At 42.9% G+C, this 12,540-nt stretch overlaps 1 protein-coding gene across 1 annotated transcript in view; it reads left to right on the top strand.

Moving 5' to 3' along the window:
- Nucleotides 1-12,540, top strand: part of LOC310867596 (sodium channel protein type 3 subunit alpha-like) — a gene marked incomplete at both ends in the record, with an annotated part of 191,259 nt that overhangs the window by 133,363 nt on the left and 45,356 nt on the right. The window contains 5 exons of the mRNA XM_083777711.1: nucleotides 1-44; nucleotides 581-754; nucleotides 4,672-4,794; nucleotides 9,638-9,746; nucleotides 10,872-11,035. The exon at nucleotides 1-44 is cut by the window's left edge and continues 111 nt beyond it. Of these exons, the coding sequence (XP_083633837.1) occupies nucleotides 1-44; nucleotides 581-754; nucleotides 4,672-4,794; nucleotides 9,638-9,746; nucleotides 10,872-11,035 (614 nt within the window). The remainder of the gene's footprint in view (nucleotides 45-580; nucleotides 755-4,671; nucleotides 4,795-9,637; nucleotides 9,747-10,871; nucleotides 11,036-12,540) is intronic.

Below are 12,540 nucleotides of genomic sequence, written 5' to 3'. Positions count from 1 at the left end.
AAACCTTCATCATCTTCATGATTCTGCTGAGCTCTGGAGCACTGGTGAGCACGCACGCACGCACGCACAGCCCCCACCCCCACCCCCACATGTGCGCGTACACGTAGCCAAGGACACACGCATGACATTTGCAGGGGCACATAAGGGGGGGAGGGGGAGGGGGGGGGGGTTGTTACTGAGCCCGCCTGCATGGGAAAATCTGTCTGTTCTGTTGTATTATGGAACATAGCCTCGAATTGCACCTAAACCAAAACATGTTATAAGTGTGGAACATGACCACATGGGTTTACCTAACTTTGCTACTGCATGGGAAATACGCACTTGTACATGTATATGTTACCCTTTTTTTCCCTTGCACTCTTTGTTCTATCCCTCTGTTTGCTGCAGTGCTCGCTGTGATTGCCGTTTGTTGATACAGTATATTACACATTTGCTGCTGCATTGTCTGAAATCTGTTTTATTTACTCTCATGTACCTGTACTGTACACAAGATGTAACAATAAAGTACATCCTTGAACCTTCTCTCTCTCTCTCTCTCTCTCTCTCTCTCTCTCTCTCTCCCCCCCCCCCCCCTCCCCAGGCATTCGAGGACATCTACATAGAGCAGAGGCGGGTGGTGAAGGTGATCCTGGAGTTTGCCGATAAGATCTTCACCTACGTCTTCATCCTGGAGATGCTCCTCAAGTGGGTCGCCTACGGCTTCAAGAAGTACTTCACCAACTACTGGTGCTGGCTGGACTTCCTCATCGTCGACGTAAGTCTCCATCGGAGGTTCTCCAGCGTTCCGTATTTGGCCCCTTTTGGTGTTTTAAGCATTTTGTCACATGCTTGCTTTTGCCATTGAAGAAATAGCAGATCTACAAGCTCGTAGCGCGGCACTCGATCTGCTATTTTTTAGAAAAATCGAGAAAATGTGGCGCACATCTTTCGATATATAGTCTTTCAGAGCGAACGCTTTTCACTCAAATCTTTGCTAACTAAAATATCTTAAAAAAACACATTACACATATAAAAACCCCAGGAAAGTGTTTCTTGTCTCAAAAGGTTGCAAAAGGCATGAAGTGGCCCTTTAAGTATAAAAATAAATTACTAACATATTTCATATTTGTACACGCTGTGAGGCTGGTAGATCTGCTATTTTTGGCAAGGAGATTTAGTGTACTATAGATTGAAAAATAAGGCACCAAGTACAGTACAACTAAAACGATAGACTAGGGTCTAAAGTGGTTGAACTGAAGTGATATTGATTCATTCTAATCTATTAATGATAATGATTAATCCTGCACAGCTAATGTGTCCAACAATATCCCTTTGATATGTTGTCTTTCTTTCTTTCTTTCTTTCTTTCTTTCTTTCTTTCTTTCTTTCTTTCTTTCTGTCTTTCTTTATGTATGTCTTTCTTTCTTTCTTTCTTTCTTTCTTTCTTTCTTTCTTTCTTTCTTTCTTTCTTTCTTTCTTTCTTTCTTTCTAATTATTGGTTATATGTTCATTAATTAATTAATTCATTCATCTTTTTTTGATGATGATGATGATGATGATGATGATGATGATGATGATGATGATTAGTAATTTCAGAACTACAGGTGAGAATGTTTGTAAAGAAACCCATAGCGTGACATGCACAGTATGGGTCAAATGTCTATAATTTAAAAAGTAGGCTATTGCTCTTGTTAAGATCGGTCTCCTGTAGACTTCAATTAGTTATTAATTATTTGATTATGGGAACATGTCATTTATTGGGTGTGGATTCATTTAGAGCTTGCACACTGGGCCGTATCTTTTGCTCGAAATGTGTTGTGCGTAATATACCAGCACCCACACATCCAGTCATCCACGTATAGGCACTAGGGGCTCAATTTTCGTCACGGCTAAACCCCTTATCCCTAAACTTCTTTTCCTTTTTTTTTTTACTATTTTGAAAAACATTTTTGAATAGTTCAACTAGCCAATCTACATTGACACGTTGTGAGCTTGTAGACTTGCCATTTTAACTACTCAAAGATGTTTTGCAAAATAGTAAAAAAAGAAAAAAGGCAAAGAAGTTTAGGGATAAGGGGTTTAGCGGTGACGGAAATGGAGCCGTAGGGCTTTAAGCAACTAGTCAACAATTCGACTAGTAAATCCACTAGTCAACCTTGTTGGTACTAGGTGACTAGTTGATAAGAAAATAAAAATGAGTTTTCCCCGATATTGTAGGTCTCAAGGTCAGGTAGATTATAGTCATAGTCACGAATGTACACAGTTTTTAAATGTACAAATATTTATTTCCAAAAATATACTTAATGTAAAAGAAAATGTACATAATAGGTAGTTAAACTAGTCAACTAGTAAACTATAGGCAACTAGTCAACTAGTAAAAATGACTAGAAGTGAATGCCCTAGTATGGTACTGCTTACTCACACTGGTTGTCATTTTATATTTCTGTGTTCAACATTCCATGTGCAAGGTGATTTACGCATTTGAAAAGTCTGTATTTCCGCATATGTAAATACGGACTTAAGTGGGGAAAATCCTTGATTTCTTGCCCTGGTAGATATACTTGTTCTAACAAGATACGACTTTTATCCAACAGCCACATTAGAAGCTATACACGTATATCCATTGCCAGTGGCATGCACAGACATTTAGAGGGGCAGGTGCTCAAGTGAAAAAAGGCCACATTGTGCAGCGCATGGAACTGGCCGGTTGCCTTAATAGTGTGAGATTTATAGATTGTGGGGCCTAAATAATATATTAGAAGCTTTTTATCAATTGAGAATTGATCAATGTCACGATTGTCCACATACGGTACAGTGTACACTGTTCTCCAGCACCCCCTGGTGTCTTATCTGTGCATGCCACTGTCCATTGCATGTTTGAAGTCCCTGGTCAGGTGTCCTGTAGATTCCTTTGAATGTCTTTGAACTCCATGCCCAGGGGTGTTCTGTATAGCTTCCATTGAATGTCATTGAACTCCCTGACCACCGGGGGTGTTCTGTATAGCTTCCATTGAATGTCATTGAACTCCCTGACCACCGGGGGTGTTCTGTATAGATTTCTCTGCTGAGCATGCTGGCTCATGCCATCAGCGTTGACCAGATCGCCACCATGAGAGTGCTGAGAACGTTGCGGGCTTTGAGGCCCCTCCGTGCTGTGTCCCGCTTCGCTGGGATGAGGGTAAGACCCCGAAAGAAGCCCCCCCCCCGGGACAGTACGGACCAATCAGAACCCTCCAGCACCAGCACCCTCTGGAGACGCTCTATAGACTGCAGAGGTGTGCACTCCAGACTTCGACTCGAGTAAAAAAAAAAAAGACTTACTTGATCAAATAAAATACATAATACTTGGACTCGATTTGGACTTTTAATCAAATTAATCGAGACTTGACTTGACTTGATAACTTCCAACAAGCTTAATAGGACTTATTGGCGTTCGATATAAAACGTTTTGGACTTGGGACTTGCCCAGTCTCGCAAGCCTCCCCACAATTTTCAAATGCTCTGACAATGATCAAGTGATGAAACGGATGTGAAGCCCCCTCGCCAATTCCGTTTCGTTTACAGTTGTGGAAATGTATCCTAATATAAATAAAAAATCATCCAAGTATACTATATAGCTTGTTGCTTACCAATAATGGAAACTTGTGTAGTTCCAGACCCTATAGCATTTGGAGATTGTGGAATTGTTGTCTGGCTATGCGAGACTATAGGACTTGCCTGTACTTATTCGGACTTGACTGTACTTGCAAAACAGTGACTTTGTGCCACCTCTGACTAGACCTCTATCGAGCATTGCACCACTGCTTAAACCCAGCAGTAGTGTTAGCTTCAAGCAGCGTTTCTGCTACGCTGTGGTTTCCTGCTTGGCTGGATGGCTGGTTTCAGGGATCTCTCTCTCTCTCTCTCTCTCTCTCTCTCTCTCTCTCTGACATAGTCACATCCTTTGGGGCTTGTTTTCGTTAACCTGTCTGGCAACACTGGCGGTCTTGCCCCAATGCCCTGATGCTGTGAGCATCGTTGCTATTATGCATCGTGCTTAGCCTACTATTTTGTGTCAAAATGGCTGCTGTGGAATACAAGGTCCATTTAAATTTCACGCTCAACATCGACGCTCTTCTCCACAGGTGTCGTATACAGAAGATAGCCTACTAATAATCATCTCCTCCACAGCTGCAACCATAAACAATTCAAAGTTTCTAATTGTTCTAAACAACGTTATTGTTTTTATCATTATTATTTATTTGTTCCACAGGGTGTGACATGTGATTGTGTTGCAGTTATTTCAGCTGTTAACACAACAGGACTAAAAAAAACTCAGCCTGTCTTCATGTTCCTACAACAGTGTTCAGTTCTGCACCAGTTGGACAAGATGGCAGCACATGGTGTTTGTCCACGTACAAGTTACAACTCCCCCCCCCCCCCTTCCCTCTCTCCTTCTCTCTAATCCTGATGGCCCTCATTCTTTCGCAGGTTAGCTCTGATTAGCATCCAAGCTAATGTTCCTGGCGCTTTCTTCTGGCTCTCTCCCTCTCTCCCCTTATCTTCTGTTGTTCTTCCATTGGTCTTTTAGGTCTCTCTCTCTCGTTCCTCTGCCCCCTCTCTCTAATCCTGATGGCCCGCATTCTTTCACAGGTTAGCTCTGATTAGCCTACAAGCTAATACTCTTGGCTCTCTCTCTCTCTCTCCCTCCAGGTGTCATTGGTCAGTCTGGTAGCTAACACGTTGGGTTATTCAGAGTTTGCAGCCATCAAATCGTTGAGGACCCTCAGAGCGCTGCGGCCCCTCAGGGCTCTCTCCAGATTTGAAGGGATGAGGGTAAGAGAGACAGTATTAAAACCAACCAATCAAAACACACCCGGCCCCAATAATACGGTTGAGAATCCCGAAAACCTATAGGGGGAGACCCAGAGACCCAGCACCACACTGTATACTGCAGTACTGGCTGATAATAACTGCTGCTATAGAGGGAAATGATGAGTAACAAGCAACAAAAAGTTTTCAGCGTTTCAGTGTATGAGGTCAGACTCCCATTGGCTTAGGCATCGTTTCAGAGTATGGGGTCAGACTCCCATTGGCTTAGGCGGTGTTTCAGAGTATGGGGTCAGACTCCCATTGGCTTAGGCTGCATTTCAGAGTATGGGGTCAGACTCCCATTGGCTTAGGGCGTTTCAGAGTATGGGGTCAGACTCCCATTGGCTTAGGCGTCATTTCAGAGTATGGGGTCAGACTCCCATTGGCTTAGGTGGCGTTTCAGAGTATGGGGTCAGACTCCCATTGGCTTAGGCTGCGTTTCAGAGTATGGGGTCAGACTCCCATTGGCTTAGGCGGCGTTTCAGATCGAGGTCGCTTACATTTCATGAGCTGTCATTAGTCAGGTTTCACTTAGACTGGAACTCACCTATGCTTTCTATGGCATAGGCAGCTCCCGGCAGGATCTGCTAGGAGAAACTACACACAGCTGCATGACATGAGACTAATTAATTAGAGCGACAGAGAGAGAGAGGAGTGTTTGTGTGTACGTGTGTGCGTGTGTGGGTCAATTTAACAATGGTGCAGACAATCAGAAATCAGCAGAGAGTGAGTGACGTTTGCGCTACTGTATGCCGAATTGAAGTGGACATCTTTAATTGCCAGTACCACTTTTTAAACACAAACGTGTTTGGTTTTTACAATCAAAGTCAGTCATATAGGTGTTTAGAATTTGAACACTAGGGGCTGGATTTTGAAGGTCCGTTTTACAATGGGGTAATACATAAATTGCCCTCGCTCTGCGCACAATCGTATTATGAAAGGCATATCGGCCCGTGTTGAACGCACACACATATGGCATACAATATTTTAGTGTCCATATGCTAATTATTTTCGCTTTGCGCAATTTGCTATTAAGCCCCTTGACCTAAAAACACTCAGCGCATAACGATTAGACGTGGGTCTGACCACCTCATAAATGCAAAAAGCACTGTTTGATTTTACACTTGAGCGGCTCTGAACTCTGCTGGAGTGTTGCCATGTCTGTTTATTATAAGCGGCTTCTTTTTCTGTAAAGTTGCTTGTATAAATATTGGTAGTACTAGTTGTGGTTGCTTTTATTGTTTCTAAAGTGGTTATTTGGGCTTTTCTCCTAATGTTGTTTAAACCAGTGATCCTCACACAGCACATTCCCATGTCAAGGATCCCCAGATGAATGCATTTGCCCAACTAAGGACGGCTAATCCAAAAATTAAATTAAAATTTTCCAAGATTACTTTTGAAAATAGCAGATCTACCAGCTCACAATGCATCACATTCATTCATTAAAACTATGTACCCTGACTGCAGGGGGATATATAATGATTAAAAAAAATGGTGCATTTATATAGCGCCTTTATCCAAGGCGCTTTACAGAGATTGTGCATTACATTCACCCATTCATACACCGATGGCAGCGGAAACCATGCAAGGCACCAACTAGCACATCGGGAGCAATTAGGGGTTCAGTGTCTTGCTCAAGGACACTTCGACAGTAACTCTGGGGGAGCCCGGGTTCGAACTGGCAACCTTACGGTTACCATCCAGGCACTCTACCCCTGAGCCACCGCCGCCCATGATCATTGATCATTATAACAATTTGTGCAAGAACATATTTAAAAAGAAGGAAGGAAGAACTTTATATTTGTGGACAATCAAAATATGTTTTTTTATTTTAAAGTGGTGTCATTAAAATTAATCTGGATATGGCAGACTCACTATCTAGAAAATAAAAACATGGCACTTCATTTAAAATATACAGACCCCTGTTATATGCGCTTCTTTTGGGATTATTTTTATAGACCTATTTACTTGTTTCTATGAGACATGGCAACAGCGCTCTTTGGTGACAGCATGCAGTGCAATAGGAATAATTAACCCAAATGTGACAAAGTCATGTCATGTCTTCTATGGTGCCAGCATGAAGAAATGTAATACCACGATCCCCAAAGTGCGCATTCAGTATGTGACATCAGCTGACTGGTAAAGAGAATAGTACGGACATGTTGTTTGGGTACGTCTCAAACACTCCTTAAACACTCCCATGACTAATTCAAGGCCGTTTTGCGCAATCCACGGGGTGTCGAAAGCGCTTCTTAACATGCCCAAAATTGCAATATGACATTCTACACGCCCCCAGCTCTAAAAACTGTAATATGATATGTAATATTATTGGAACTGGATAATCGTCTGTGTTCTCGTGAGGTGTTACTCGTATTCTACTGTATTTTATGACCATTAATAAACATTTGGGTGTTATTATTACACACTGGTGTTTAGGTTTTAAATGCGTCACATGTTCCAGGGATTTAGCGGTTTCACCTGACAAAAAACCCAAACAGACATATTGTTTCATGTAAACACGGGGCAAAGTTGCATACTATGCGTTTATGCTGTACATAAATCAAGTATTTGACATATTCCCAGTAGTTCTGTGGCCTCGGGTGTGTTTGGCTGCGTTGGTTTCCATGCGTGTCACAGTGGTGACGTTCCAGCAACGTGTTGTCTCAACTCCTCTCATCAGTGTTCCAACCACGGCTAACATCAGTGTTGTGTCTAACATCAGTGTTGTGTTGTGTCTAACATCAGTGTTCCCGTCATGTATCGTGTCCAGTGGTGGAAAGTAACTATTAAGTACAATTACTTAAGTAGCATACGGTACTTGAGTACTTGAGTATCCGTGCGTTACTTGAGTATTTCCAATTTCCAATACTTTTACTTCTACTCCACTACATCTCAGAGGCAAATATTGTACTTTTATTCCACTACGATTTATTTGAAAACGTTTGTTACTCTTTCATTATTATTACAAATCATACAACACTTATATACATTTTGGTCATTTGAAAATAGCCAATCTACAAGCTCACAATGCGTTGCGATGCGACGCATTGTGAGCTTGTAGACCTGCTATTTTCAAAATATTTGTCTACACTTGAAAAAACGTAAAATGGGACATTATGCATAGATGAATATAACAGAGTACTTTTTCCACCAATTGTTCCCATTGTGTCTAACATCAGTGTTCCCACCGTGTTAAAGGGCCACTTCACCCCCATCTTCATATAATTGGTCCTCACCTAATGCTCATTTTACCAATTATATGCAAGTAAGATGAGGTTGAAAATGGGTGAAGTGCTCCTTTAGAAATGTAAATGTTATCAGTGTTAATTAAACTTAAATCTGTTGTGTTCTGTGTTTTCGACGTGTCACATTGTATTACCTTAACTTCTAATGTGCGTGCGTGCGTGCGTGTGTGTTTACCATTAAACAGTATTACAGTACATGTAGTGTTTAACATCTCTCTGCTTGTGTTCATTTCTATATTTAGTGCATCTGGTTTTGACCCATGGCTGTCATGTCCTCCATGTCCTCACTATGTCCATTCCTGTCCCTCTCCTCTCCTCTCCTCTCCTCTCCTCTCCTCTCCTCTCCTCTCCTCTCCTCTCCTCTCCTCTCCTCTCCTCTCCTCTCCTCTCCTCTCCTCTCCTGTGTTTCGGTGGTGGTGTGTGTATTCAGTGTGTATATTTCATGGGTGTGTATACAGCACCAAAGTCTGATGTCAATATCGCTAGAGGGCACTATTCCATGAGTCCGTGTATAATTGTAGTATATAATTGTATTATAATACCCATAAGGGGGATCTTAGATTGTCTCATATAAGAACTGTGTTTGAAAAATAAACAAAACATCCTGGCCATTTCACTCATATGGATATGAAGAATCAACTTAGGCCAATCAGTGCCAAATTAGTTACATCTCCGCCAAAAAAACCGTCTGTATCATATATGAGTGACTGACTGTAGGAGCCAAATCCTTATATTAAATTATATTATTTATTTATTGGCCCTCTGGTGGTGGTGTTCTGTAAAATAATGATGTCTGCTCTCTGCCCACCTTATAAGGAACTGTGTGTCACAATAGGGGCGTGACAGACTGGCAAGCACACAGTCTTTTGACCTTCTTTGAAGGATTTTGTGTTACTTTATTTTATCCTACAAGTTTGAGTTTCCCGTTTTTTGCATCCCTTAAAGGAAGATAAATAAACAACTTTAATTTAACACCTGAACCAACCTGGAATGGACATCCTATTATTTCATTCAAACAACAACAACAAGCAAGCGTCTTCAGTATAGTCAGCCCATGGCTGACTATACACACTATCACACAAAGGGAGAAAAGTGACTTTCAACAAAAGGATAAGTGGACACTACACTGACTGTCGTAAACAATACAGAGACACCTCCATGACAATATGGCCGAGACAGTTTGGAAACACAATTCAAGTTGTATGAGACGGTTTTTAGATGACCCAATGTTATTCTCCATAGTCTAGAGAAATTACTTCTGCATGCCTGCAGGGGATGAGCGAGTGACGCCTGGACTTTGGTTCTCTATATTGCGCCCAGGTGGTGTGTGTGTTATATGTATATATCTCATGGGTGTGTATTGCGCCCAGGTGGTGTGTGTGTGTGTGTGTGTGTGTGTGTGTGTGTGTGTGTGTGTGTGTGTGTGTGTATATATCTCATGGGTGTGTATTGCGCCCAGGTGGTGTGTGTGTTATATGTATATATCTCATGGGTGTGTATTGCGCCCAGGTGTTGTGTGTGTGTGTGTGTGTATATATCTCATGGGTGTGTATTGCGTCCAGGTGGTGGTCAATGCCCTCATTGGAGCCATCCCTTCCATCATGAACGTACTGCTGGTCTGTCTGATCTTCTGGCTGATCTTCAGCATCATGGGAGTCAACCTGTTTGCCGGTATGTAACCCTACAGTGTTGGAAGAAGTACTATACTCACAGATTATTATTACTAGCCCTTACCCATTGTGAGATATTGCCGTCCCCATTGTGGCCACAGGGGGTACTGCTCCCTGGGTGCGTTTTCGCATTTTTAATTCACTAATACATTCATTATTCATTTATAATTTGTTAAATTGGAAAAAGGTCTTTGTTAAGACCTCCATACTATTATGTCCAATGCCTGTGTGAAAAGTGGGAGCGATTGGTGCAGGCGGTGAGGAGTTATGGCAGTGTTTCTGACAGGCAGATACTCAGACATTCAGACAGACAGACATTGACTGAATTATAGTATGATTATTATTTCATGGCTCCGAGACATGGACACTTTCAAAGAAATTTGAAATAATGTGTGTAAATTTGAGAAACGGCTGGGTGGCACTTAGACCCGCCTTCTAATGAGAGCGCAAAGTCTGACTTGGAAGAGCCACCCATCGACTTCTCTAATATACGGCAACCTTCCCCGTGTTTCTTCACTAGTCTGGCAGTGGCAGTGTGAAATCCATGATCTCGACCGCGGTCGAAAAATGTGGATTATTTCATTACATGAGTAAGGCTATGGACCAGAGCTACATCCCTACCTGCTTTCTCTGCACCATTTAAGGCCGTTTCCAAATGTTAAAATGTAAAAGACCAATATTATCATGAAGAAAACAAGATGTTAAGACCGCTAAACCAAATAGAATAAAGTTTACCTTCAGAAAAAGCGTTGTTTATGGCTTCGGAATGTAGGTCTTTTAAAATGTAATGTTAAAAGTGGTGTCGTCAACACCACTAGGTCTGAAAAGGGGGTGGGGAAAGGGGGGCGGGGACGCGCTGTGAGATAGGCCTATATGCATGCCAGACTGGGGGGTCCTTGAAGTTTAACGGGTTGAGAATCACTGCTAGAGCCGTCACATGTCTTATGGGGTGTCCTTGGCATGTCTTTTCAAATGGGGGTCCGCGGGCCAATTGGTGTCAATTTGGGGCTCCTTGACATGAAACAGTTTGGGAACCACTGCACTAGTGTTTGGGAAGTCTCTCTTTACTCCACGTGTGCTTACTTGGCTTATTGTGCTTGTTGTCACTCTGGACCTTTTTTTGCAGGGAAGTACGGTCGCTGCATGAACAAAACGGGCTTCGTCTACAACGCCTCGTTCATCAACAACAAGAGCGAGTGTCTGTCCCTCAACGACCCGCAGTTCTACTGGAGCAAGGTCAAGGTCAACTTCGACAACGTGGGGGCGGGCTACCTGGCCCTGCTGCAAGTGGTGAGTGAGTGCATGGTGCTCTGCTGCTAAGCTAGCCTGAGTGGTGAGCTGCTGCTAAGCTAGCCTGAGTGGTGCGCTGCTGCTGAGCTAGCCTGAGTGGTGCGCTGCTGCTAAGCTAGCCTGGGGTCCACCTGAGTCAGTGCCGTCGCTATACGTATACGCGCAATACGCACTGCGCGTAGGGCAACAAGCTAAAGGTGCGTTCAGTGGCGCGATTACATACAAAGTCAACGCAAAGACGAGAAGTGAAGGTGAATATTTAAATTCAAGTCTGAACGCACCTTTAGGGGGGGCAACAAAATGCATCTGATCAACTTCTAGTAGGTGAACAGTAGAATGGACATAAAGACTCACAAGTCCAGTCATCACTATATGCTATACAAACGGACGGTCGGAAAGCGGTCTGCACTTCCCACAGAGTTCCACATTGTTTTCATGTTGTTAAAAAGGTGAATTTGAGAGCGAGTCCACAACTTATAAATAATCGATGGAGAGAAGTCAAGGCGCTCTGACAGAAAAACTCAGCCCCTTCATTCGTCGGTTCGTCTTGCATGACAAGCATCAATCGGAGCATGTGAGCGGAGTGGAGCGCTGGTGAAATGCTGCTCCACGCTCCAGGAGGCTGCTGTCACGCTCGCTATTTGCGCACGTCGCTCCATCGCGCACCTTGATTTGCGCGATGGAGCTTGATCTACAAGCTCACAATGCATAGCATTTTTAGACATTTGAAAACTTGAATGGGACATACTACTTTTTAACTTTTTAACATTTTGATACCAATACTTTTGTCCTTTTACTCCAGTACGTTTTGAATTCCGAACTTTTACAATTGAGCACTTTTAGGTTTTTTTCCCACAACTGTCCATCGGCTCAGCTTGATTTGTGCACCGCTCGATCCACGCTCCGCACATCAGGCCCCGCCCAGGCCTCAGCAGCCAAACTAAACACTAAACACTACACACTACACACTACACACTATACACTATACACTATACACTATACACTAAACACTACACACTACACACTATACACTATACACTATACACTAAACACTACACACTACACACTACACACTATACACTATACACTATACACTACACACTATACACTATACACTATACACTAAACACCAAACACCAGGGACGTGCACACATAGACATCAAAGGGGGGGCTTCAGCCCCTGCCCTTTTACCCCATCTGCAAAACTACTGCCCTTTCCAGACCATGAATGCAGCACTTACTACGGTGGAAGAAATGCACATGCCCTCCTCTCCTTTCCATTCCATGCCAGAGTGCAGCATTCAGGGGAATTCCTTTTTTCCGAAGTCTCCTGAACTTGAACGCAGCATTTTGCATTGAACAAATTTGTTTAGAAAACCATGTCGTTACACCTGCATCTCCACTAGCTAAAGAGTGCTGGGTTACGCCCCCAATGCGTCGCAGCTCGACGCGTTGTGAGCTTGTAGACTGGCCATTTTAACTATTCAAAAATGTTTAGCAAAGAA

This window comes from Protomyctophum parallelum (genome assembly GCF_964188405.1).
Source record: "Protomyctophum parallelum genome assembly, chromosome: 12".
Lineage (NCBI taxonomy): Eukaryota > Metazoa > Chordata > Actinopteri > Myctophiformes > Myctophidae > Protomyctophum > Protomyctophum parallelum.
Note: the sequence above shows the minus strand (reverse complement) of the source record. Positions and strands in the feature narration are given on the sequence as shown.